The sequence below is a fragment of the Suricata suricatta genome, chromosome 17 (assembly GCF_006229205.1).
Source record: "Suricata suricatta isolate VVHF042 chromosome 17, meerkat_22Aug2017_6uvM2_HiC, whole genome shotgun sequence".
Taxonomy (NCBI): domain Eukaryota; kingdom Metazoa; phylum Chordata; class Mammalia; order Carnivora; family Herpestidae; genus Suricata; species Suricata suricatta.
This window is the reverse complement of record NC_043716.1, coordinates 54,222,197-54,250,194: the sequence shown is the minus strand read 5'-3', so window position 1 is coordinate 54,250,194 and position 27,998 is coordinate 54,222,197. Positions and strand designations below refer to the sequence as shown.

The 27,998-nt window shown below is 56.4% G+C and overlaps 1 protein-coding gene across 1 annotated transcript in view; it reads right to left on the bottom strand.

Annotated features, from left to right (window-relative positions):
* The window catches only part of MGAT5B (alpha-1,6-mannosylglycoprotein 6-beta-N-acetylglucosaminyltransferase B), a 68,378-nt gene that overhangs the window by 28,475 nt on the left and 11,905 nt on the right, over positions 1-27,998 (bottom strand). The window contains exons 3-8 of the mRNA XM_029927091.1: positions 26,818-26,965; positions 14,354-14,469; positions 13,794-13,867; positions 12,678-12,848; positions 11,785-11,949; positions 10,630-10,799 (exon numbers count right to left, since the gene is read on the bottom strand). Coding sequence (XP_029782951.1) covers positions 10,630-10,799; positions 11,785-11,949; positions 12,678-12,848; positions 13,794-13,867; positions 14,354-14,469; positions 26,818-26,965 — 844 coding nt within the window. The remainder of the gene's footprint in view (positions 1-10,629; positions 10,800-11,784; positions 11,950-12,677; positions 12,849-13,793; positions 13,868-14,353; positions 14,470-26,817; positions 26,966-27,998) is intronic.

Sequence of the window (27,998 nt, the reverse complement as noted above, 5' to 3'; positions counted from 1 at the left end):
ATAATCTCTCCAGGTAGCGCTCACATTCTGGAACAGTGCACCCCCCCTCCCTCTCTTCTCTGTGTGGGAGGGACCTAATTAAAAAGAAATCTCACCAAGTGATCGGAGGTCTTTGGCTCCAGGTGCTAAGTGCACACAGGTAACTTCTGCTTTTCTAGACCCTTCTCATTGCCGGGAGCACACTGGCCAGCACTGTGCCGCCTCCCAGGGGGCCTGCCATCCCGCTGACCCCACCCAGTACCTGTCTCCTGACCGTACGGGCCTTGCCCCCATCTCTCTCTACGGCAGGTCCCTGCCTCCTCCCCAGAGCAAAGGGGGCAGAGAGAAAGGCCCCCAGAGAGTTAACTGCTTTAGAAGGGAGGTCAGCGTCAGCAAAGAGAAAGAATTCTATTATTGTTCTGCAGCGTTTTCTTCTCTTGCCCAGGACGGGCTCACGAGCAGCCAGAACTGCGGGCAGAAAAAGAGCGAGGGCTGCAGGCTTCTAAAAGAGAAACGCAGGGACCTTGGGACCACTGTCCACAGCTGCCACTCTCTTCCCCAGCGCCCCTTCCTATTTAAGCAGACTCAGGGCTAAGAATAGGGCCGCCGCTCCCAGGAGAGCGGATGAAGCCACAAGTGCTCCCTCCAGCTCCAGCGGCGGTCCGAGGAGTGAGGGCACGTCCCCCTGGCCGTCCCCTGCCTCCATCCCTGCACACAGACCGGCCCCAATTTACATAACGAACGCCTGTGAGCGCCGAGCGCCAAAGCCAGCCTCTCTCCTCTAAGCCAAGCCTTGAAGGTGGCAGGACGGTGGTCCCCAGGCCCGGCGCGGTCACCATCGCTGAGACGCCCCGATGCCCAGGCCCAAAGGTGCTGTCCTATCACTCTGGGGCAGGGCCGGGCTTTGGGATGTTGGATTCCTGGTCCCCAGGTGATTCTCATGCACCGGAAGCTTTGACGACCCTATCGAGTTCCACCGGTTTTCTTGAGAACCACCGTGTGCACCTGCAGGGGGCCTTGAGGGCACAAGAAACAAGGGGTAAGCAGTGTGCTCAGCACACCAGGGTCAGCACAAACCCCGTGGGAGATGTGGGTTGAGGGAGAGATGACCCCCAGGGCGCTGGACATGCACCGCCAGGGCCCCCAGTTCGCTGGGGAACAGCTTAGGAAAGACGAGTCTGGTTCCCAAGAAAAGGCCTCCCTTTCACCAAAGCCCCTGTAGGCATTCAGAGAAGGCTGGATGGACCACAGGGGTCGTCTGTGCCCTGTTATGCTTCTACCAACTTCTCCAGGGATAAGCACCAGGCGGGCCGAGCCCCGGTTCTGAGGCCGGAGCAGCCGGGTTTTCCGGGTTCAGCCTCCAGCAAGCCCGTCCCACTGTCCGCCCACCTGTTCTCCAGCCACCACATGACAAGACCTCCTCGTTCTCTGTGCTTGGTGTGAAGAGGGCACTGCACCCCACCTCCCTTTGCGAGAACCCCAGGGTTTGAAGACTCGCTCTATGCTTCCTCCCAGGAACCAATCCCGCCTCGTTCAAGAGCCTCATTTCTCACCTCCCTCCCCGTGGTCTGCCCTCCCCACCTGGGTTGCACTGACCTTGCAGGAGAGCCTGCAATTTCCTTTCAAGGTCTCCCCCTAGGCGGCCCTCTGGCCTCAGTGGGGACCAGGCTGGCGCTGACTCGGTGGCCACGGCCGTGCGGTCATGTTTATTGGCCAATGTCGGGACTTGCTCAGATGCCTAAGAACAGATTCTCACTGCCCGTGGCTCAGTGCAGCACGGAGCCGGGGGCCAGGGCGGCCCTTGTAAGGAACTGTCTGTCCTGGACTCCGAGGAAGGATGTCGGGCTGGGGTCGGCGGGGCTCAGGGCTCCGCAGCAGCGGCCCCCCGCCTTCCGTGGCACTCAGCAGCCCTGACCCTGTCCCCCTCCACCGTCCCCCTCCTCGGGAGATTAAAATGCCTCGTTGGAATCCAAAGAAGGGGAAGGAAACAGGAGAGGGGGGAGGGGACGGAGTTTCCATAGTATAAATTAATCATTTGCTCCTCAAGCCTCCGCGAGGAACGGGCGGCAGGAGAGAGACAACCACTATCCGCGGGAGTCCGCCAAGTGCCAAACAGCTCGCCACGGGGCTCGCCGTCCTTTTTCTAATTTACGTCCCTGATACGTTACAAAACGTTTCAGGCATCTGGAAAATTACAGACAATAATGTAACGATATAATGAACACCTCGATTCGCACTTTCCAGACTTGTCGAGTCTTCACATTTTACCACCTTTGGTTTAAATCTCCCTCCACCCCACCCCACCCCAGGGATGACACACTGCAAATCCGTGTGGAGTCCGTCTGGTCCCCACGGTCCTCGCAGCTCCCGCCCTCCACCTCACTCCCCACCACCTCCTGCTCTCTCCCCCTCTCTCCAAGGACGGTCCCTGGGGACCGGGCGCCACGCCACCCCTATCCTGTGTCCTTGACTGCTCCCTTTCCAGGGCCCATCCGCACGAGCGCTGAAACACGCCTAGGCTCTCCCCCTTGAAAGGTAAGCAAAGCAAGCATACCTGCTATGGGGTGAATTGGGTTCCCCCCGAAAGGTGTTGAAGTCTTAACCACCCCCCCCAGGATTGTGACATCATTTGCAAATGAAGTCTTTGCAGATGATCGAGTGAAGGACCCTGATTCAGTAAGGGAGTGACCTTACCCGAGGGGGATTTGGACACAGAGACAGACACACACGGCGGCGTGAAGGCACAGAAGACGGTCACCGGCAAGCGGAGGCCACCAGAAGGTTCTCAGAGCCTCAGAAGGCGCCGGCTCACCCGCCCCGTGGCCTCCACAATCAGGAAACAGTAAGTCACCAGTTTTGCAACACTGTTTCGGCAGCCGCCCCCTCCGCCCCTGCCCTGCCGGCCTGGGGAAGCTACAGTTCTGCTGTCGCCTGTCTCCTGGCCTCTCCTCCCCTCACAGCCAGGCCCCCAAGAGGCGCCCCTTGGCCCGGTCTGCTTCCTCACTGGCCGCCGCCTCCTCCAACGCACCCCTTTCTGCCGTTGATCCCCGCAACTCAACCAAAATGCGTCTCTGTAGGCTCAGCGAGGACGTCCACGTGGCCAAATTCAACCTCCTTACTTCTGGTGAGCATCTGACATCCCTGGCCACACCCTCCTTCTAGAAGCATCTTCTTTCCCTATTGGGGCTCAAACCCTCCCGGTTGCTCCTCAGTCTCCCCGGCCAGCACCTACCCGCCCCCAGAGGGCTTTCTTCTCATCACTTGGCAGGGGGTGGTGGTGCCATCCATCCAGCGGCTGCTTTCAGTGGCTAGTTCGGCCTGGTTCAGGCCAGTCTGAGCCAGTCACAGCCGGTCACGTCCTGAGGCCGGCCTCATCCGGCTCCCAGAGGCCTGGGCTGAGCGTGAGGGGCCGAGATGTGGGCCCCAACCCCCTCGTTCTCTGGGGGCCCTCCCCAGAATTTCCCCAGAACAACACCGCTCAAACAGAAAGGCTGGGAGGCTGATGCCTGATTCCACGGGGTCCCCGAGCTGAAGTGTCCCCTCCTTGTCCCTCTTATTTAAACATTCTCCTCTCAGGCTTTCATCATTTGCCAGTTAAGTCAACTAATTTTCTACTAAACCCAATTTCACTCATGGATGGAGGAAGAGCTCAGTAATTTTTCCTCATGCCATGTTCTATTAATGGTGCTTGAAATTATGCAAATAAAATTAATGAGCACCGCGGATTCTGGGCAGGCGGAAGGGGAAGGCTGGATTTAAAATGCCCACTGTGGGGGCTCAGTCGGTTGAGTGTCAGACTCCATCTCGGCTCAGGTCATGATCTCACGGTCGGTTGGTGGGTTCGAGCCCTGTGTCGGGCTCTGCGTTGGCAGCACAGAGCCTGCCTGAGATCCTCTCTCTCTTTCTCTGCCCCTCCCCTGCTCACTCGTTCTCACCCTCAAAGCAATAAACTTAAAAAATATATATGTGGCGCCTGGGCGGCTCAGTCCATTAAGTGATCATCCCACTTTGGCTCAGGTCATGATCTCACAGTTCATGGGTTCGAGCCCCGCGTCAGACTCTGTGCTGACAGCTCAGAGACTGGAGCCTGCTTCCGATTCTGTGTCTCCCTCTCTCTCTGCCCCTCCCCTGCTTGTGCATGCATGCTCTCTCTCTCTCTCAAAAATAAATATACACACATTTAAAAAATTAAAAATTAATAAATAAAATAAGATGCCCACTGTGGACCAGGCCATCCCCAGGACGAGCAAGGGCGTGGCCAGCTGGGGGCTCTGGGCTGCCTCTGCTTCCCTCGGGTGCCATGGGCGTGGCCAGGGCTGCGATGCCCACAGTGGAGGGCGCTGTTCCTGCCCAGAAACTTCCTGCAGCAGCAAAGCCCGATGGGGACTGTGCGTTGCCCCAAGCATCACTCCTGTGAGCTGGAGAATTAAAACACCAGAACACGAGAAGTAGAGAAAAGCGGCTCATCCGTCCAGCCTTGCTGCTTAGTCAGTGGCCGAGGCACCTGCTACAAACATCTGGGAGCGCAGAACAATAAAGGTCCCCTTCCCCGCACGGGCCACTCAGCCAGGCCAGGGAGACCTTTCTGCCGCAGAAGCCAATGCCGCGGCTCAGGATCTCGACTGGCCTCACATCTCACTGACCTGTTTGCAAGTGAACCCGCCGCTGCCCGCAGGGACTGGCTCCCTGAGGCGGGGAGGTGAAGGCTGGGGGAACCGACGGCAATGCCATGAGTGCATCCAGTGGGGTCTCTGCCCGTGACCCCTCCCAGGCTCGTGCTCACCGTCTCATGATGAGGTGTATCACATCCCCCCCAAAATTCATGCTGGCCTTCTAAACCCTGGAACCTCAGAATGCGGCTTTATTGGAGACGGGGCCTTTGAAGAGGTAATCAAGTTAAATAAGGCCATTAGGATGGGTCCTAACCCAACACGAATGGTGGCCGTATGAGAGGGAGGGGTCTGGACACAGACACCTCCAGAGAAAAGGCCACGTGAAGACGCAGGCAGAGATCGGGGTGATGCTTCACAAGCCAATGAGTGTCAAGGATCCGCAGCAAACCACCAGCAGCCAGGGGAGAGGTCTGTGACAGAATCTCCCTCACAGCCTCAGAAGGAACAGCCCTGTTCACATCGTTTTTTTTTTTTAATGTTTTATTTATTTTTGAGAGAGAGAGAGAGAGAAAGACACTGTGAGCAGGGGAGGGCCAGAGAGAGAGGAAGATACAGAATCCAAAGACAGGCTTCAGGCTCTGAGCTAGCTGTCAGCACAGAGCCTGATGCGGGGCTTGAACCCACGAACCGTGAGATCATGACCTGAGCCGGCTGGAAGCCAGAGGCTTAGCCGACTGAGCCACCCAGCCCTGTTCACATCCTGATCTAGGACCTCTCCAGAACTGAGAGACAGTAACTTTCTGCGGTTGAAGCCACCCAGTCTGTGCGGTGTTGTTACAGCAAATACACATCTATGTTTAAATCTCTGCCAGAAGGGAAAACCTGCATGTAGGGAGCGCTGGGTGGTGTTGGCAGAATGAGCTGGAGGCGCTCACAGCCCCGGCCTGCATCTGTCATGGGGGAAAACTACATCCAAGAAGGGGAAGGAGCACAACACATTCCAGGTCCATGGGTTCCCACCTGGAGCCCCACTAAGGGATGCCTCCTCCACCCGCCCCTGCAACCAAGCATAACGTGGGCGCTCTGGGGACACACCAGCACATAGGCCTTCCGCTAGTCTTTTAGGGACCTGAGCTGGAACCCCAGGCCCTCAGGACCTGCAGTGGGGACACAGAGGACCGTTCTTGTGAGCAAGCCATGAAGGCCAGCTCACACAGTCTACGAAGTCCCAATCCCTCCGCAGCCCAGACTGCAGGAGGGAGGCATTCCAGGGGAGGCTTAGAAAAACCACAGGCTCCATTTTTCCATTTCTCAGCCTTCACTGCTCCTTAGATCACCTGGGGAGCTTTGGAAACTTGATACTTGGGCCCCCACCCCAGACCCATTAAAGTAGAGACACCAAGAGTGGGGCCCAAATGTTGGCATGTGTGCAGCCGGTGGCGGGGCCGGCGGCGGGTGGAGGGTAAGACTCCCCACCTGAAATGTATTCCAACCACAGCTGATGCTGTTAATTTCCTAGACATGACTGTATTATATCTCCTGGGGATGACAGCTTTCTTTTTTGTTGTTGTGATTCTTTTCGTTGTTTTGAAATTGTTTCTAACAGATTTAGAAAACCCTTTCATGAGACAGACTGTTCCCTGAGGCGTCCGGGCTGTTGACACAACTCTGCCCTGTCTGAGCAAGAGCATCGCTCACACCTACACCCACTGGGGACCAAGGACAGCGCCATCTGGGCACAGCCCGGGGCCTCTGCCCATTGTGCAAACTGCACATCGGAAACGGAGCAACCTTTCCCTGGAGAGCCTGGTTGTGGGAATTTCAGATTCGTATGAGCCTGGCAGGAGGTGATGTGTTGGCAGGAAGATATGCAGTGTCTGTGGTGTGCGTGCGCACATGCACTGGGCAGGCACGTACAGTGTGCTTCATGTCACGTACAGCGGTGTGCGCACACGTGTGTTTGCCTGTGTGTGCCGGTGTGCGCGTATGTGTAGGGATGGCCGTGTACCTGTGCACGCATGAGGTATGCACAGGGGCCCTGTGCACGCACAGATGCACACACAGCGGCACGCATACATGGTTAAGCGCTGGGCCAGATGTACATGGGCGCACATGTGAGTGCACCTATGTAGTGAAAGAGCTGGCATAAGAGGTATTTCAGATCTTAGTACTTTACACCAGGGCCTCACTTTCAGACCCCCCGAGTGCAGTGGCCCCCACCTTCACTGCTCTGGCCTTAGGATGAGCAATGGCAGGCTCAGGAACCACAGGTTCAGTGCCAGCCCCAAGAAGTGGCAGAAGAGGAAGTGCTCTGGGTGGGTAAGGACTCAGGGGGAAGGCTGAGAGAGAGGACACCTCAGTGCAGATTGAGAAGCAGAATAAATGAGTTAAATTCCTATTTCTTAGGCAGACTTGTCCAATACCTGCTCTCTCGTGGAGGGATGCTTTGCTCAGTGCGGTTGTTAGGCTGTCACAGATGCCTGGGAGAAGCCTTCCCTCAGGGAGCAGTAAAGGAAGAAAGTTCTCACGTCTCTGGTCCCAGAAGATGCACAGCCAGAATAGAGGAATCAAGCTGAATGCCATCTGATAAACATGAACTCATCTGACCTTGAGGGAGATCAAGGTGTCAGCAATGCCGATAGGATGTTTCACACTCACAGGGGACTTTGCGTGTAGCAGAGCCTGGGATGAGGGGTCTGGACAGTCCTCACCCCCAGGATTCTTCCCATGGTATCACAGGGTCTCTGGTGACCTAGGGGACAAGGGCCCCCAGACCCTTGCTTGCTGCTCTGCTTGAGACAGGTCTGGCTTGTAGCTAACCACCACCCCTATTGTGCTATCCACAAAATGCCCAAGACTTCCGTGACTTTGCAGACAGAGCCTCCCTTTTCTCTTTCCTCCTCCTCACCCCCACCCTTATCTGGCTTTCCTGCAGGAAGCTTCAAGGCCAGGCAAAGATGCTTCTCTTCATCATTTGCAAAAACATTAGCAGCATTTTCCTCCACAGTGTTGATGCATGAGTCCTCTCTCTGTTCAGAGGGAGCTGGGGGTGAGCAGCAGGGTGTGCTGGCGGGCGGCAAGTGGGCACACTCAGCTCTGAAGAGCCCTGCACAATGTGAACAGCTTGGCCTGACAACAAAGTGCCACCAGGGTGAGAGTCAGAGTGAGGGACAAGCCGGTTCCCTCTCCCAGTGCTGAGTAGCTAGTCTGCATGTTCAGCACCAGCACTCGGGGACAGCTCCCTGATCGCTTCTTCCCACTCCGGTGACATCCTGCTGGATTTTGGCGGGGGCTAGAGGTAGGGGAGTTGGCGGGGAGGGGAGTGTGCTATTCCCAGGTGGCACCTCCTCCCCCAGAACCTGCTGCCCCACACCTGGGATTGTGTTCCCAACACTGCCACAACCATGCAGTGCCCTCATGAGTCCCTGTCACCTTCAAAATGAACCTTATAGATACTGTTCCTTTCTGAAGACACTTGAACTTTCCTAGGCGTACTGCAGACAAGTGCATCAGTGTAAAACAGTGACTCCAGCAGCGTGAATCACAGCCACAGAAATAAAAACCTTCAAACCACTAGGTCATTTAGTGGTCTCCCAGCACAACCCGGTATCAGCCTCCTTCTCCCCATACTCCTATGCACATAGCTATTAGTCCTAGTACCACCTTCCAATCAAGGTCACATGGAGCCCTCCTCAAGTTACTGGCAAACTCCAAGTTCAGGGAGAAACTGAGAGGATGAGTTGCTGCCCAGACCATGCATACCTAAGATTGTCGAAGGCTTTGTCCCCTCCAGCACCCTCCGCTCTCCAACGCTCCTGCGCTATAATAGAGCATCAGCATTTGTGGCCAGGACAAAGTGCTGATCAGAGAGACATCTAGAACCAATAGACCATCAAGATGGCGGGTAAGCTCTGGACAGGAATCACATCAGCTTGAAAACCACCTCAGAGTAAGTTGATGGGTTGATGCAGAAAAACCGATGTGTATGCACACAACTCCTTAGTCATATTCTGGGGCCAACTTAGAACAGTCTCATCCAAATACCAATGAGAAAGAGGAGTAGAAATCCACCAACTATAAACCCCTCACCATTAAGAGAAAAAGATCAATGAGTGTGACCACATTAAATTAAGGTCTTCTGTTCCTTGGCGGGGGGGGGGGGGGGAAGAAAGAAATGACAGTGACAGAGACAAGCCACAAATTTGGAGAAGATTTTTAAACAGATATAACTCACACAGCATTTATATCCATGATATGTAAAGAATGCCTACAACTCAATAAGGAAAAGGTAAACAACCCAGCAGAAAAGTGAGCATGGGTGTTTCATCAAGGGGAAAGGACAAACATATGACAGAATGGTTGGCCTCATTAGTTGTCAGGAAATGCAAGTTAAGAACACAACAAGATGTCATGATACCACTTGACATCCTCAATTAGGAAGTCTGATTACACTACGTGTGGGTGAGAACACAGCCACTGGGAACCTCCAAATGGCGGGGCTAAATCGGTTTCCATCACTTCGGAAAACGATTGGCATTATTTCACACACCATTAGACCCCATGATTGTGCGCCTTAGTCTGTCCCAAAGAGAAACTCAGTCTCTACCACAACACAGGTTCCCCAGGTGACATGGATAAGAATGTCTACCATAGCATCACTCAAAATAAGTTACGAAAGCAGGAAAAAGATGTCCACAGTCAGCAAAAACTGATAAACAAGTAAGGACCATCCACATAAGGAAACACAGCAGTGAAAATGAAAAAAATTAGAGCTTCATGGAACAACATGAGCGAATCTCCGAAACATAAAAATGGGTGAAGAAAGCACGTCTCAGACATTCCACGCAGGGGGCGCCATTTGCACAGAGCGCAAAGCAAATGAAGATAAAAATAAACCACGTGCTGTTTATGGACACATGAGCATTTAGAAAATTTATTTTTTTAAAGCAAAGAAATGATAAATACAAAATCCAAGTGGCAAGTTTCCTCTGGGGGGAGGGGCAGAGGGATCAGGGAGAGAAGGGGCACCAGGTGGGCACTGGAGTCCTGGGGATGCTCTTTCTTGCTTGCTTTCTCTCTCTCTCTCTTTAAATGAATACTTTAAAAATATTTTTAGTGTTTTATTTTATTTTTGAGAGTGAGAGAGAGAGAGTGGGGAAGGGGCAGAAAGAGAGAGGGAGACCCAGAATCCAAAGCAGGTTCCAGGGCTGTCAGCACAGAGTCCGACGCAGGGCAGGGCTCAAACCCACGAACCGTGAGATCATGACCTGAGCCGAAGTCGGACTCGCCCCCGACTGAGCCCGCCGGGCACCCTGGGAATATTGGGGGAGCCCTGGCAGATTGTGGGAGAACACCCTATACCTGCCCTTCCTAACATCTGTTACATATATTTTTGTATGTGTCAAATATTATGCAATAAACATTAATAAATGAATGAAGGAAAAGTATATTTGTATATTTCAGATGGTAGTCGTTAAGTCTAATCACACTTGCACGCAGGCATGGACACACACAGACACACAGACACACACACAACAAAATCCTTCCCCTCTCGTCACCATCTCCCACCCCTAAGAGCATCAGGGGGACCCTAGAAAGGCAAACGTTGGGGAAACAGAGGCATCACCAGCCTACCTTACCACCCTCCGGGTCTTATCAACCCCCCAATCCCAGGAAGGAGCCCGAGTCCAGAAGAAAAACCCCAAGACTGCACCACGCCCACCAAGACAGCAGACAAAGAGGATCCCAGCCACATCACATGGCTCAATTCCACAAACCGATATTTGTCAGCCCCTTGAGTGTAAATACCAGGGCACCTTTTGGCCCCAGATGGAGAACAGGACCTTCGAACAGCACTGTGCAAATGTACTTCCTTGGTGCATCCCACACATGACCAGGAATCAGCACGGAGAGGAGTAGGAAATTAGTAATGTCACCATCCACAGTACAAGAACCTAACAGGGAACTGTAGGCAGAGCAGTGGCCCCTGGGGGACGGGTTCTCCCTCATCCCCTCTTCTCCCCTCCCCGGCACTCACCTCTGCAGCTCCTTCAGGGACACTGTGATCCGCAGGCCATGGCCCAGGACATAGAGAGTGGCCAAGATGTCTGCCCACTGCACCATCTCCCCCAGGGGCCCGCCCTTCAGCACCCTTGGGCTGAACACGTCACCAGACTCCTCCGTCAGGAAGCCAATGTGAACGAGGATCTGGGGAGGACACAGGGTCAGCATGCAGGAGCAGCAGCTGTTGCCCTCCCACTCCCAGGGAGACCCTGCCAGCGGCAGATGCTGTCCCCAGGCGGTGCCTGGGTAGGCTTTTTCTGGCAACAGAAGGGACCAAGAGGCAGAGTGACCACATTGGGCACTGGGGATAAAAGTGAACAAGATGGTCACGTGCCCGCTCTCAAGGTGCTTACATTCCCGATGGAAGAAGTAGACAACAGTAAACACAGACAAGAGAAATTTCATGAAATGATAGGGACTCTGAAAGAAATAAATAGGGTGATGTGAGAATCAGGTAAATATTTATTGATGGGTGGGTGGGTGGATGAATAGATGATAGATGGGTGGATGCACAAACAAACAGATGGACGATGGATGAGTGGACAGATGGATGGTTGGATGGATGGATGGATGGTTGGATGGATATGTGGGTGGGTGGTTGGATGGGTGGACAAACGGGTGAATAGATGGACATATGATGGATGAGTGGTTGGATGGATGGAGGGACAAACAGAGGGATGGATGGATGGTTGGATAGATGAAGGATGGATAGATGGATGGCTGGATGGATGGACAGATAGATGGATGGATGAATGGATCGATGGATGGATAGATGGACAGATGGACGGATGAACCTAGAAATCTCCCCAAAACAGGTTACATTATTCCCAATATTCTAGGCAAATGCCATGACTTTTCTGCCTGAAAAGCACAAGACGTCTACAGAATATCTACAAGATGCAGACCCCTACACAGTGTGGGGGAGGGCTTGTCACTCCACCCCAAATGTGAAAAGAGCCGGGGCCACCACACAAATCTATCCTGACTCTGCCTCCTCTGCCCCAGCTAAAACTCAAATTCAATAAAACCTTTCCAAGGACAGACTCATTGTGCACTTGTAAGCCTGGGCCCTGAGCCCATTTCCTAAGTTCTCTGAGCTCAGCTCCTTGAATACACAGAGAATCGGTACCTGCTTCTGGTCCCTCCAGACGCTTCCCAGCTTCTGCGCCAGCCGCTGGGCAGCCAGTGCCCACTGGGCCGTGAGCCGCTTGGTCCGTTTCTTCATGAAGATTAGAGACTCCTTCCCACTGCCCATCAGCTCCAGGAGATGGGACAGGTTGCTCCGGAAAACTGCCTGGAGAGGGGTTGGGGGGGTCCACACCTGGATCCTCCAGCCCTCAGCCCTCAGCCGTGCCATCACTGTCACCTGCTGCCCTGGGGACAGGGGTCAGCACCCTCCCAGAGAGGCTGGGGCCTGCTCTAGCTTCTTCCGCCCTTTGTAAAGGCCCGCCAGCCCCACAGTCGAGGAGCCCTGCGCTCACCCCCCAACATTAACCCCCAGCCCAGCTTCCGTCCCGAGCCCTTTGGCGGCAGGCAGCTATGACAGTTCCCAGGGGTCTCAGCTGCAACACAGGCAGCGGGGGTAGTGTGCAGAGCTGGCACTCGGAAGGCAGGAAGCCCGGGCCACCCTTCAGTGAGCTGGAGTAACGAGGTGCCTTGAACAAGTTAACGCCACTCCCTAAACCGCGGAGTCACCGTCTGTTCCACGCGGTTGCATAAAGGCTGCTGGAAGGTTTAAGTACAGATAAAGTATCTGGAAGGCTTCCGGAAGCGACAGCTATTGTTACTATTTTTCTTGGCTGTTTAGGGGTGCCTCCAGGGCCCCAGCTTGCCCCTCAAATAGGCCAAGCTTTGCAGCATCCCCAGAAGGTAGGACAGGCCCTGTGGCAAGCTGGGACCTGCCCCCAACCAGGCACGGCAGGCTGGCCTCACTCGGGGCTGACCCTTAAGGACGCACCACCGGAGGAGACCACCTGGCCTGTCCACCAGCCCGTCAGGGGCCCACCCACTTCCCAGGCCTACCTGGACCTTGGGGAGGGGCTTGGGGGCCGTCTGGGTGGCTGTCTGATTCCTCCAGGGCAGTGGGGGACAGAACCACTCGACCTCACTCAGGTAGATGAGGAAGGAGCACTCGGTGCCGTCCACCCCGAAGAAGGCGTAGCAAGGGTCCGAGGTCCAGCGGGCGCGCATCCACTGCGGAGAGGGCCAGCCTGGGCCAGGGTGCTGGCCCCAGCCCCACCCGCACCCTCGGCAGGCTCTCCGCACGCACGTCCTTGGGGACCCAGGTTCCCTCAGGACAAGGCCTCTGGGGCTCACACTTAAAGCAGCAGCAAGGGCCAGAAGCAGAGAAGAAGACAACTAGAGTCGGCCCATGACCCAGTCCCAGGTCCTGGGTGCTGAGGACCTCAGGGGAGGCCGAGCAGGGCCACCGTCCCTCGGGCCCAGAGAGAAAAGGACCCTGAGAGAATAAGGCCAGGTCACGACACACTCAGCGACAAGCTCCAGGGCAAATGGTGGGAGATGCGGCAGCTCAGGGCCTGGCTGGTCATGGGGAGCAGGATCCAGCTGAGGCCAAGGTCAAGAGCAGCCTCCAAGGGCACAGGGACCGGAGCCAGAGCAGCCCTGCTCACAGCGATTCGCCCCACCCCCCATATCACTGAGGACAGGGTCTGCAATGCCTCCGATCCACCCTCTAGGGAGTTCAGAACCAGTGACGAGCTGGCTTTATGCCGTGGACTGCATGCCCGGAGGGACAGACTTCATGCAGCCCCCAGGGGCGGGGCTAAGGGGGAGGGGCTTCCGCAGCCAGTCTCTGAATTAGTTAGGACTCAGGCCGCTGGGGGTGCCACACATCTATTAACTTGTTTGCTGTAAGAAAGTACTGAAAACCCCGAAACATGAGAACACGACTGTCCTGGGGAATCTGGGTTGGTGGGCCAGGCAGGCGACCCAAGCAAAGAGGCCACCCCCTGAGGCTGGCTTCTGCCAGCTGGTGCCAGGGTCAGGGCCAGGGGGCTGGGCAGAGAAGCCCCCAGCAGAACCTCAGAGCTGGTCTGGGGCAGAGCCCTTAAGTAGGAGCCTGTGCCCACCCCTGCCCTGTCCCATCACCCCTACCCCGCCCTCAGCCCCAGGCCTTACCTCCACCTTCCCTGAGCAGTCTGGGAACTTGGGGTCACTAGGCGCCTCACACTGGTCCCGCCGGCCTTCGGACACTGCAGGGAGACAAGGTCAGTTTGCTAAGGACCCGGGTGGACGGAGGAGCCCCGGGAAGTGTTGGAGGGGCCTGGTCTGTGATGGGGAGGGGTCGCTGGAGAGCCCACACTGCCCTCCCTCCACTGAGTTGTCCCACCTGCAAGGCCACCTGCCATAGGGTCCCCAGGCCCGGGTTTCCCCCCCTCTGTCACCAGCCCCCTCCCTCCATGGGGGCTTCAGAACCAGTGAGGAGCTGACTCCCATGCCTAGGGACCAGCGCCTGGAGAGGCGGACCTCAGGCACCCGCCCAAATGTCCTCAAAATTCTTCAAGGGGGACCCCCAGAGAGAGAAGGGGAGGGGACCACCAGGGGCCTCTAAGACCTCTGTCCTCGTTTCAGGTCACAGTGGGGTGAACCCAAGTCACCCCACTAGGAGCCTGAGGCAGGAGCCAGGACAGCCACCTGGGCACCAGCCCCTGGGGGCAGAGGGGTGCCCTGGCCCCCACCTTTGCTGTGGAGCAGCAGGCTGTGGTGCAGGATCTGGTCCACCTTCACGGCAATGTCTGAGACGTTCTGGGCGATGGCCTGGATCCGCTCCATGAGGCCGGCCCCAGGGGGAAACCTAGGTGGGGGAAGCCAGGGGTGAGTGGGCACGGCTCGCCGAGGAGGCCCTCCCTGGGGTGGGGGAGGGGGCTCAGCGGATGAGCAGGGGCACGGGTCTGCCGTGCTCCTGGGGACCCAGACTCCGTGCCCTGCATGGAGACGGACAAAGCTGGGCCCGCAGAGGGAGGCATGGGCCCTCCCCACCAGGGGCTCTCTGACCACCTGCTGCACACGCCACACGGAAAGCCCACATGTGTGTGTCAGGCATGTCTGCCGTTCAGCCCCACATACGTGTGCCCTGCATGCTGGAGGGCAGTGCCTGAGGCGGAAGCAGACAGAGGAATTCTACTCCAGAGCCTGGACAGGACCCCCCAGGCGATGGAAGCCCTCTCCGGGGCATGGCCAGCTGCCCCAGTCTGTTCCTCCATTTCCTCCCAGAGGGGCCACACGGAGCCAAAATAAATTCCACCCAAAGAAGCCTGGGGACTTGCCAGCTATTAAGCCTCTAGTAAACTATGGCTGGGCTCCTGAGCATGAATTCTTCCCAGGATCTTAAACACATTTACTGCCACAGACATCACAGCCCTCCACCCACCGCCAATACTCGCGCGGCCTTTAGTTTCGGAGAATTTATTTCTGGGGGTTGATTACTACTCGGTTCCCAGCGCAGTTTATGGGGACACCATTCGCGGGCTGAGTCTCCTTGCAGAGACCTGGCCCAAGGCGGACCCCGCGCTGCCGGCCGGCGCATGCGCCCTCGCCAGGAGCTGCTGGCCCTTCGTGAACCCAGTAATTCCGATCTTTGATACCCGCCTCCGCCTCTGGCTCTGCAGGCCCCGCTTAAGCTCCATTTATCCCTTGACAAGGCCGGGGGGCCTTAGTGCTGCACAAAATGGGAATTACAGGAAGGAGGACTTGTCCGGCCTGGGCTCCTCTCGGGGGATCTGTCCCCTCGAGGAGGCACAGCGGTGACAGCTGCCCACCCCCTCGGGCCACCCTCCCCTGCCCCTCCTGCCGCAGCCTTCCGAGAGGTGAGGGCTGCGGTGGCCCGGTCCACGGAGGGTGTGGGAGAGGGGTGGGTGCAGGCAGACTCGGAGGTAGGGTGGCGACTAAAGGAAGAAGGTGGCAGGAAGGGGCAGATGAGCCCTCAACACACACACGTGCACACGCTCACATGCATGTACACACACCTGCACACAATCCTGGCAACGCCCTCAAAACAAACAAAACACTAATGGAAGATGGCATGCCTTTGTACTGGATCAAGGTACCACGGGTGTGTTCTCGAAGCTCCGGAGGCCAGAAGTCCGGAGTCGAGATGGACAGTCAAGAAGGATTGGTTCCTTCTGGTGGAGGGAGGGGGGAGGGGGGAGGGGCAGGGGGCGGAGCCTGAGAGAGACTCACCCAGCCTGTGGGGGCAGCCAGCCTGGGCTAGTGGGCACACCACCCGGCCTCTTGGCAGTGTGTGTCCAAATGTCCTCATTGTTTTTAAGTTTATTTATTTATTTTGAGAGACAGAGAGAGAGCAAGGGGGAGAGACAGAAAGAGGGAGAAAGAGAGAACCCCACGCAGGTTCTGCACGGTCAGGATGGAGCCCAACGTGGGGCTCAAACTCACAAACCTCGAGATCACAACCTGAACTGAAATCAAGAGTTGGACCCTTGGGGCGCCTGGAGGCTCAGTCGGTTCAGGGTCCGACTTCGGCTCAGGTCATGATCTTGCAGTCCATGAGTTCAAGCCCCACGTCGGGCTCTGTGCTAACAGCTCAGAGCCTGGAGCCTGTTCCGATTCTGAGTCTCCCTCTCTGTCTGCCCCTCCCTTGCTCACGCTCTGTCTCTCTCTCTCTCAAAAATACATGAAAAAACATTAAAATGTATACATATATGATTAGTCTTCTCTCCCTGGGAAGCTCATTTAAAGAACGACAGCGAATGTGGAAGCCATGAGTCCCCAGCCCACAGCGGGGCCACGGCCTCAGGAGCACCTAATGCAGAAAGAAAAGGCGGGAAGGACCAGGTCAGGTCATCAGCACAAGGGGCTCCCGGCTGATGGCCCCAGACAATTCTCCTGACAACATCAGGATTCCCTCTAATGGTCCCATTGTACAGAGGAAGAAACCAAGGCACAGCAAGGCTGAGTTACTTGCCGAAGGTCACACAGCTATTAAATGAAAACATTGGGTATCAGTTCACCAGCAAGGGGTCTGTGCTCAAGGGTGGGCACAGAGGGCAGGGGTGGGGCAGGATGTCAGGACGAGGGCCGTGATCTAGGGGGTGACGTCACTGGGGTGGGACCTTCAGGACCAGGTGGTGTAGCAGAACGCATTTCCCGGTCAACATCAATCCGAACCCTGAGGGCCTGTCACCAGGGTGCAAAGCTGGAAAGGTGTGTGCCCAGCAGAGGGATCCAGGGTCCCCCACGCCCACGGCCCCTCCCACCCTGCTGCCCAGTCTTTCTCCCACTGGTGCTGGGGTGAGTGATAGAGGGCTTTTTAGTCCCTCCTACTTGTTGCATATTTTTATTCCTTTCCTTTTTTATCTTTGATGTGTGCATTTGGTGGTTGAGCCAGATGAGCTGGAATGGGTGGGTGTGGGGGGGGGGCAGCCTGAGCGTGAGGAGCGGAGACCCAGGGTCATGCAGGGGGTGGGGGGGGAGGAGGGCAGGCTGGAGATTTCGGGGAGGCCCCGGGAGGAGGCACCTTTGCACTTAAGCCCGTGGCGGCGCATTATTCCTGACCCAGACCCCGCGGCTCCCCACGGCATGGCCGCCAAGAGGTGAGTGAGGTTCTCTGGCCCACCCTGTAAGCCGTGGGTGCCGGGCAGGGGCAGAAAAGAGGGGGAGCTCTAGGGCCAGCAGGGCCACAGGTCAGCTGGGTCCTACCTTCCCTCCCAGCTGGGCAGACACTCCACGGAGAATCACAGGACCTTTGCACATCCCCCCCACCCCCACCCAACGTGGCGGTCACGTGGTTGCCATGGGACCACAGGGCCGTGCAGACAACACAGGCCGGGCACCGTGCCCTGCAGGTCTGCCATCTGGGCCAGCCCCTTCCTTGCCTGAGCCCGGTTTCCTCATCTTCGAACCACAGACCTGGACAGGACCTTCCTCACTGGGCCACCGGTCAAGATCAAAGTACATAATAAGTACCCACCAGAGAGAGGCTTCTGTTATTGCTTATTACCGTCATTAACTATTATTATGGCTGCTTCAGCCAGCTCTCCAACAGAGTCCGCTGGGAGCCAGAACACAGCCCTCAGGGCGGGGGTGGGGTCCCCCCAGGCGTGGGGTTGGCTGGGAGAGGCCCCTGACCTCCCTCTCCCCGCAAAGGGGCCCAAGGCAGTCTGAGCCAGCCCAGGTCACAGAGTCTGCAGACAGGGCAGAGGTGGGGAGGGGGAAAGCGCATCCCAGGATCCCAAGGCAAGTTCCCAAGGAGGCCGCTGCTGCCCCTGCCGCCCTCCCCCAGGAAGGGCCTAGTAGAGGCCCCGCCCCCACCCCCACCCCTAGGAGCTCTTACCAGCCCTGCCTGGGGGAGCAGCACCCACCCCCTTGGTGTGCCCAAACCCACCACACTGCCTGCGTGGGGGCACTCAGTCCTTCCAAGGCATTTGCAGGTACGAAAGCGCAGCCGGAGCTTGAGCCGGAGCCTGAGCCACGGGCCGGTGTGATTTCCACACAACCCGGAAGCAACAGGCCCTTCCGCCTACGGTTTCATGCCTGCAAAGGGAAAGCAGGCCAAGCCAGGCCTGGGTCACCCGGCCCCCAGCCCCGGGAGCCCCTCGGAGAACACTCGAGTATCCGTCGTGTTCCAGTGCTCCTGCCCGAACGACCCTCACCTTGCACCCGCAGGCTGACCGCCAGCCCCTCCGCCAGAAGACAAGAGGCCTCTGGGAGGCGGCCGGCCCCCAAGGCCACCTTCTTGCAGCCAGACCCTGGCCACCGCCCCAGGGCCCTCCCAGAGACGCAGCCAGCGCCACATCACGTACCTGTCCCATCCACTGGGCTCCAGTCACCCGCTGGCTTCACCAGGACACCCCCACCCAGTGAGAGGTCCCCTGAGGCCCCAGCCTCTCCTCTCAGCCCCCTTCTTGGCCCTCATTCCCCAGCCCCTTGGACAAGCTCTCCTGGACGCCTGGGGAAGGACGCTGAATTTCGTGCTCCTCCCATGATTTATGAGGGTTGCATTCAATTAACAGGGTATCGATTCCCGCACAGCTGGCCAGCGCGCTTGCTGTGAGTCGTTATTTTATCATGAAGCGGGTACGAAGCGGTCACTTTCCTTCTACCACACGCAGACTCTGCACACAGGTGCCCGCAGACAGGCTTGCCCAGACAGACAGACACGTGCGGCCAGAAACACGAGCGTCCTGGGCGGGGTGCCGTGTTCTGTCACCGGCTCCCTGTCTGTGCCCTCACACACACCACCCGGGACGTGCCAAGGCCCTGCCCCAGTGCCCAGCCATCCCTGCAACTTGACCACTCTCCTCCTCTGTTTGTTGGCCCCTTCGGCCCCACCCAGAGCCCCTGACGCCGTGGGGGGCTCTGAACTTGAGGGTGGATCTGCCAGCCCCTTCCCAAGCAAGGCAGAGAGCACTTGTTTCCTGCACCGAGAAATACACATACATATCCATACACACGTCCATGTGAGAGCAACAGACAGACAGACAGGCAGATGGGCAATCTCCCCACTACCGACGGGAACGGAGCCGGAGTCAGGTTGTGTGTGGTTTCAGCATGTGGGGAAGGGATCAGTGCCCCTTAAGCGGGCAAAGCGGGGTGTCAAAGCTGGCCTCGGGCACACAGGGGCCAGACTCCAGCTCCGGCCCCCACACCCAGGGCCTGGCTTCCCCCTGGAAGGTTTTTTTTTTTTTTTTAGTTTATTTATTTTTGAGACAGGGACAGAGCACAAGTAGGGGGGATGGGTAGAGAGAGAGGGAGACATAGAATTGGAAGCGGGTTCCAGGCTCTGAGCTGTCAGCACAGAGCCTGATGTGGGGCTCAAACCCACGAACGTGAGATCATGACCTGAGCCGAAGTCGGAGGCTTAACCAACTGAGCCACCCAGGCGCCTCTAGGATTTTTTTTTAATATCTTGGGTGTGTGTCTCATTGAAGACACACAGAGATCGTACTGTACAAACAGCACACCGCTGGATGTTGAGAATCTCTGTCTTTGTTAGGATGTTTACCCTCACGTTTGCTAGGTCTCTCCGCCCTGGAAGCCTGACTGTCCTTGTCACCCAGCTGCCCATTCCTCCCCATCAATCTGGCCTCTGTCCAGCCCTGGGGTCAGGCAGGGCCCCCCCCCAATCTCCACCGGGAGGCTGTCCTGTTAGGAAGGGGCCCCGCACAGGGTGGATCTTCCCAGATTACGTTCCCCCCCGCCCTGCACCCCTCTCTCCCAGGAAGACTGGGGGCCTCTCGCTCAGGCCACAGGCCCTGCCAGCCCGCAGAGGGCTGATGGCATCTAGGAGCATTTTTGAGTTTTTCTTTTTTTAAAATGGAAAAATCCCTCCTCTCGTCACCTAGACAAGAATCTCACACCTCCTTTCGGCCACCTCTGCTGCACTGTTTATTGTTACTTTATTTTTAGTGGGTCCTGCGTGCACATCATAGTCCGACTCTGTTTATAATTACAGAACCTGCCCTTTTCACATTGTCACTTATCATTAAAATCCCTGAGGGTCCTCGCCAACGTCCTGTCTGATGGTGGCGGAAGCCCCATGGGGTGGAGTCATCACAATCTGGGCACTGTTTCCTCGCTGGCAGACACTTCAAGTGCTGCTCAAATAATTTTTTAGACCTATTTTATTTAAAAAAACATTTTAATGTTTATTTTTGAGAGACAGAGAGAAAGAGAGCATGAGTGGGGGAGGGGCAGAGAGAGAGGAAGACACAGAATCGGAAGCAGGCTCCAGGCTCTGGGCTGTCAGCACAGAGCCTGATGTGAGGCTCGAACCCACAGACCATGAGATCATGACCTGAGCTGAAGTCGGACGCTTAACCAACAGAGCCACCCAGGCGCCCCTAGATTCTATTTTATTTTAAGTAATCTCTACACCCAACACGGGGCTCAAACTTACGACCCCGAGATGAAAAGTTGAATGCTCCACTGACTGAGCCTGCCAGGCACCCCATTGCTCACACTTTCTGACACTCTAAAAAGGCGTCCACAACCAACATGCTCACAAACATGTTTCTAAGTTATGACTCTTTTCCTAAGACGGATTCCCAGCATGAAACTGCCAGGTCCAGGGCCGTGACCGCATTCGGGGCTCTACCCTCCCTCAGCAGCCGGCGGCCCCTGGGTTTCCGCGGCTCCCACTCCCAGATGCCACAGGACAGCAGCTGGGCACCCCCACATGGGCCAGGCTCCGCCGTGCACGGAACAGGAAGTCGTCCAGGGCGGGGATGGCCGGAACACACTGGCTTCGGTGTCCCTGCCATGCAACACACTGTGGCACGTTTGCAAATCCCCAGTGCCCACGGGCATCCAAACTACCGCCCTTCCTTCCTCCCTCTCTCCCTTCCTTTCTTCAACAGGCGCTTACGGAACGCTGGGGACCCAGAAGTCACACAGGAGAAACCCCCACCCTCACAGAGCATCCATGTCACCTCGGCAGTCAGACGATCCAAAACAAGTCATGAAAATACACAGGGTGAGGCAGTGATAAGCCAAAAGGGAGGGGGAGTCCAGAAGAGTGGGTGTAGCTTGAAACAGGCCCTCAGGGAAGGACTCATTGGTGACATTTAAGCAAAAACTAGAGAAAACCATGAGAGTAAGAAAACTGATTCACTTGGCTGGATCTGAGGAAAGAGCATGCCAGGCAGAGGACACCGCCCATGCAAAGTTCCTGTGGCCAGAGAGAGACCACTACGCTATGGGAACAGCAGGAGGCTGGTGGGCTGAAGCCCAGGGAGTGAGATGGAAGATAGCAGGGGAGACCCAGATACACAACAGGCCTGGACACGTGGGGGTCACAGGCCACTGGGAATGATACAGAGCCATGGGGGACATTGGGAACACAGAAGGCACCTGACCACATTGGTATCTCTTTTTAGGTAAACTCCACGCCCAACACGGGGCTTGAGCTCACGATCTTGAGATCAAGAGTCACATGCTTAACTGACTGAGCCAGCCGGGCACCCCTAAAATGGTATTTTAAAATAATCTCTCTGGTTGCTGAGCTGGGAATCAGTGGGGAGTGGGGGAGGGGATTGGGGAGAGGTGGGGTCCTGGGCACTCTGGAGGTGGAGACAGTTTGCTCAGGGACTGGATACAAGTGAGAGAGAGAGTCAAGACCAACTCCAAGGCTGGGAATCCACAATGGAAACAGTGGGGTTGGCGTGGCGGGGTCGGGAGGGCTGGGGAGATGGGGGGCTTGGGGGCTTCCTGGGACACCCAGGCAGGTGGACAGTGGACATGTGAGACTGAAGACATCAGTCGGGGAGTCTAGAGTCTGCAGATGGTGTCCAAAGCCTTCAGGTTGGGGCTTGCTCCCCCTCATCACCAGGTCCTCCAGGTGCTACCGGGCCCGTGCTCTCTCCCCCCGCCCAACGAGGACAGTGGGGCTTGGAGAAGTCACAGGACGCGCTGCCGGCCACCACACCAGGCAGCAGCCAGCGTTCAGACCCTCACTGCGGGGCTCATTCACTGTGACCTACCGGAACGTCCAACACGAACCCGCAGCCGTGACTCTCCAGCTGTGCGCTGGGCCAGGCGCGGGTCCCCCACCCCACCGGGGTCCGCACGCCGCTCTTAGAGGACAGGGCTCCACCCTCGGCCCTCGGTCGCCCTGTGTCCTGTCCGCCCATCCCGGAAACCCCGGCCCAGACTCCACACGCAGCAAGTGTCCAGCAGATGCAGACTCATGTTTGACTCGAATGAAGAAGAGCAGCCTGGAATGTTGGCCATCTTTGCTGCTGCAGAGGAGCCTTATGGGAAATTCAGAGATCATTACTGTTTGGCTTTAGGGTGCATAATAGGATGCCATTTGCAGTAAATCTGCAAATAACCCCTAATTAGGTTTTCCGAGGCTAAAAAAGCAAAATGTGCTTTCCCAGAGGACATGCCAACCACGGGTAGGGAGTCACGGTCCAGAAGCTTCCGGCGGGGCAGGGGGAGGACAGTGGGGGTTGTTTCGGCCACAAATCATATGGAAGCAAGGAGTCCAAGCGCAGGTGAGCAGGGTGTGCGAGAGCACAGCGGCACGTCCGCAGGATTCACCCCTGCCTGGCGGCAGGGAGACCAGCCCAGGATGCCCTAAGGTGGGCCGGGGGCTGCAGTGCGTGTGCACACGGGAGGTGTGAGACAGAGGCCCCTCCCCCCACGCACACCCTGGACACACCCACCATTTTTCTCCCTGAAACGAGAAGCAACAATGTCCATGAAATTTATGGTCCTGCCTATGGGGTTTGATGGGCTCCGCTGGTCTTGATAGATTGTTGCTATTTCCCCCATGGGATGGAGTGAGGAGGTGGCGCAGACTCCCCCTCCCGGAGGAGATGAAGGGCAGGGCAGGGGAGGGAGGGACAGGCCAGGCCTGGAAGAAACCAGAGAGGTGTTCAACTGCTGACAGTAGCTCTCCCCGCCAGCCCCCTTCCACCGTCCAAAAAGACAGGCCAGCTGGCCCTCAGCAGGATGCTCAAGGGACAGCGTCCTCTGCCCTCGCCCTGGGGGACAGACCTGTGGACAGCGGCTGGATCAGCGGCCCGGAGGGGCGGCAGCACCGCTGGGGGCAGGCAGGAGAGGGGAAGGAGCAGATGGGGGCGGGGGACTGGATTGGAGGGGCTCAGACAGCAGAGAAGAACATGGACCCCATGCACACGGAGAAGAAAATGATCTCATGCCCCAGCGGGAAGGAACTCCGGGGGAGCCCAACACTTTTGCCTCCTTCTCCCCGTTTCTGCCACCAGCTAGCTCCCTGGTTTCCACACAGCATTTAGAGCTATCCTTAAAACACACACACACACACACACACACACACACACACAATGAAGCCAGATCCTATCACTCCCTCGTTGTGAGCCCTCTAGCAAACTCCCACGCCTCTCAGAATAGCGTCCCAAATACTCACCACAGCTGACAACGCCCTACGCCACCTCCCCTATCAGCCTGTCCTGTCCCTCACCACGCTCTGCCACGTTGGCTTTCCCATTGGTTCGTTTCCTCCGACACACTAAAGCTTATTCCTACCCCAGGGCCTTTGCACTTGTTGCTTTATTTCAAATTCTCTACTCCCAGTTCCTCATGTGGCCAGCTCCTTCCCATTATCCCGAATCAAGCTTAAATATCACCAACTCAGAAAGGCCTTCCCAGACTGCCCTGTATGAACAGTACCTTCCTAGGCACCCACCCAAACCCTTCCGAGCACATATCAGTGTCTGACATTGTCTCACTTACTTCTTTTCCTCAGTTACTGCTTGTCTCCTCCACAGGAGGAGGGACAAGGCTCATCACTGTGTCCCCAGCACCAGTAGCAGTGCCTGGCACTTAGTAGGTCCAGATAGCACTTAGTAGGTCCAGACTATATTTCATGAGAGGATCTGTCTAGTTTTGCTCTGTCAGACACTCTTCCCGGGATGGTTAGACGGGTTAGAGAGCGTCTAACCAGGCGCCCAGCCCCCAGCCACACAGCCGACCCAGGAGGCAAGCACGGTGGCCGGTTCCTTACGCTACCAGGCTCCAAGAATGTCATTTTAGTGTCTACATTTTCCAAACTGAAAGAAAAGAAAGAAGGAAAGAAAGAAAGGAAAAAAGAAAGAAAAGAAAAGAAAGAGGAGAGAAAGAGAGAAAGAGAGAAAGAGAGAAAGAGAGAAAGAAAGAAAGAAAGAAAGAAAGAAAGGAAGGAAGGAAGGAAAAAAAGGAAAAAAGAAAGAAAAGAAAAGAAAGAGAGAAGGAGAGAAAGAAAGAAAGAAAGAAAGAAAGAGAAAGAAAAAGAAAGGAAAAAAGAAAGAAAAGAAAGAAGGAAAAAAGAAAGAAAGAAAGAAGAAAGGAAGAAAGAAAGCAAATCACGGCAAAGATCTAACGAGGAATATTCTCCCCTGAGCTGTGAATGAATTGATATGAAAAGTCTTGCAGAGGAATGAAAACTAACCCACACGCAGCCACATGTTCAATAAAAAGCTGCCAGGAGCACAGCGCTTAGAAACGTGGACTCTAGGGGCGCCTGGGGGGCTCAGTCGGTTAAGCGTCCGGCTTCAGCTCAGATCATGATCTCACGGTTCGTGGGTTCGAGCCCCGCGTCGGGCTCTGTGCTGAGCGCTAGCTCAGAGCCTGGAAACTGCTTCAGATTCTGTTTCTCTCTCTCCCTCTGACCCTCCCCGGCTCGTGCTGTCTCTCAAACATAAATAAAAAAATATAAAAAAAAAAGAAAGAAACAAATGTGGACTCTGGACTTAGCTGGCCTCGGCCCGAAGCCAGGCCCCGCCCCTTAGCCACTGTGCAACTTTGGGTGAGTCCCTGAACTCCTCTGTGCCTCCATTCCCTCCTCAATGTGGCAGAGGTTAAAGCACAAGGAAGCAGCGGTGGAACCGACGGCACCATTGAGGTAAGTGACAGCGCCCAGCACCCGGCGAGCTGTCGGTAAGTGCCATGTGACCTGAGGGTAGTGACTCAGGCATCAGACGACCCGACCCGACATCCAGGACCTTCAGCCAGTAAGGCCTGTGTGTGGGGGTCCCCTGACTGACAGCCCGGCCCACACAGGCTCTGTCAGAGGACCCCAGGCCCCTCCAAAGGAGGGGTCCATCCTACACCCCCTCCCAGGCCCCGCGATGACCAGGATTGACCGCCAACCCTTGAACAGCAGGTGGCCGGAGCCTTGGCTTTCACCTCGCTCGTGCTGGCTGAGGTACGGCGTTCCTACATGCCGTCCAAAAGCGTGGATTTCCACTAGATTTTTCAGCGGTAGAATATTCTCAGCAAGTCATGCTGGCCCAGGAATAGCTTTCCCTGAACCGTGTGAAGTGTGGTTTCCAAACTGACTTTTCAGCAGTGAGAACACAATGAGCCAACCTGCCTCAGAAAGAGCCCCAATACTGAAACAGGGTCAGGGGGAGCTCCTCTCTGGGGCAGGGGGTGGGGGGCTGCAAGCCCCTCCCTCCACAGCCCAGTCTGAGGGCCCTGACTCCACAGTCCCTCATTCTCTGGGGTTCTCACCCCTTACACACCTAAGACACACAATCTGGTTTCACACCATGGGCTCCTTGGGCCGCTGCTGATCTCGTGGGGCGGCGGCCCAAACATCTTTGGATATTTTGGACTCAGTGGGGAAATATTTAGGATGAATGAATCAAGAAATTCTGTTTGGCAAAAATGACTCATGCCCATCGGTAGAGGACAGATAACCACCAGGGCCATCCACATCCACTTCCACACATGACAGTCAGCTTGGACAGAGCTCAAAACGGCCGCGTTGAGTGAAAACAGCAGGTATAGGAAATGCACTGTGGGATGCCAGTCACGTGCGGCCCGTGCACCCCACACACCGCGTGTTTCCAGCACGTGCAAATAAAATACGCGTGCGCTAGGGCGCCTGGGCAGCTCAGTCGGTTAAGCATCTGACTCCGGCTCAGGTCATGATCTCGTGGTTTCTGAGTTTGAGCCCCGCGTTGGGCTCTGTGCTGTCAGGACAAAGCCCCCTTAGGTTCTTGTCTCTCTTTCTCTCCGTTCCTTCCCCACTCATACTCTCTCTAGTTCACAAATAAACATTTAAGAATAAATAAAATAAAATTAAAATAAAATAAAATAAAATAAAATAAAATACGCATGTGCCGCATGGGCCAAAAGCCCTAACGCCAAACCCAGGATGGCCCTTGTCCCCACGGGGGAGCAGGCAAAGCGCCCTCCAGCTTTCATCTGTGATTTTTATTAAGAAGGACCAAAGAGGGAGCGCCTGGGTGGCTCAGTCGGTTAAGCGTCCGACCTCGGCTCAGATCATGATCTCGCAGCTCGTGAGTTGGAGCCCCGCACCAGGCTCTGCTGACGGCTCAGTCTGGAGCCTCCTTCTTCTCTCTCTCTCTCTCTCTCTCTCTGCCCTTCTCCCACTTGCAATCTCTCTCTCAAATAAAAACAAAAAAAAATTTAAGAAGGACGAGAGGGAGACAGGCCACCGACTTGACAAAATGTTAACTAACAGCCGTTGAATCTGGTGGTGGAAACGCCTCTGGGTAAACCGTGTGCCTTCTGTATTCTTTAGTTTTCTGCAGGTGAGCAGAAAGGTGACTGACTGACACCGCCCCCCCAGCTCTGGGGGTGCATTTGGAGGATGCAGGGCAGCCGCCCCTTCCCCCTTCACTCCCCTTTTGCACGCGGTGTGCCCACCCCTGCCCCACCCCGAGGGCCACTCTCCATCCGGAGACCCCCTTACCTGTCCCCGGCAAGGTGCCCGTCGCCAGCAGCCCGGTGCGGCTCGCTGCCATTCTCCAGTCTGGCCAGTGTGTCCATGCGTTTCACCATCAGCTCCAACAGGTCGCTCATCTTGCGTAGGACGCCACGGGACTCTGGCCCACCCAGCACTGCAGACGGGGCACGGACACGGTCAGTGTCAGGCGCAGCCGCAGCGTGGCGGCCCCCCCTACCCACCCCTGCAGCCACCGGGTGCCTCAGATTCCAGCACTCCTACTCCCCCAGGTCAAGGAGGGGTCTGGAGAGTGAGCCCCCCCACCCCTCACCCCTGCAGGACAGGAGACCCCCCCCACTCCTGTGCTGGGGTCCACAGCCCGGGCCCAACCTGCTCTCTACCACCTGGGTGACACTGAATCATCTTAGCCTCTCTGGGCCTCTGTTTTGTCGCCTACAAAATGGAGCTTTAGACATAATCTCAGGTCTGTGAGGAGACAGGAAAGGGATTGAGGGGGCAGGAACCCCAGGGTCCCCAGCACTGAGGGCCAGACGGGATTTCTGGGTCAGGGCTTCCAAAGATGTGGTAGGTCCCCCACTCCGCACCTGAGTCTCCTGGCCAGGCGGTTAAAATCCAGATTCTCAGGCCCTAGACCCTGTCTGCCAATCACATCGCCAGGGCCCAGAGCCTGGGGGGAGGCTGTGAGCCCACATTCCAGGAGCTCGGGGCACTGTTCTCCTGCCGGCCTCTGGGCCCTGCCAGACCCCTCCCCACTAAGAGAAAACTGTCCTCAATTTGTCCTGACTCTCAGTTGACCTTTGGCTTCCCAAAAGATCAAGTCCCAGGCTGAGGGGCAAGAGAGACCTCGTGAAGAAGAAAATCAGCTGGAAGCAAGGGGCTTCGGCCAGGATCCCATTCACCAGCCCAGACTCCTTTCTAATTACTCCCGATCATTGGTGCCATGCGTCAGGGTGGAGGGTGGTGCCCGCCTTCCTTTCCAACCCAGTCATGTGACGGTTTTAACGGCCCCGCTGAACGGCCCACAGGTTCTGGGTTCCAGGGGCTGCACCCCTAGCTTGGCTCCATGAGGTCTCCAGGGGCCCAGCTCTGAACCTCTCACAGCAAATGAGCCCCATTTACGGAGACCTGAATGCTTCCTGGGGTTTCTGGACGGGTTGCGGGGAGGGCCTTAGGTCGTGTTTCCCCAG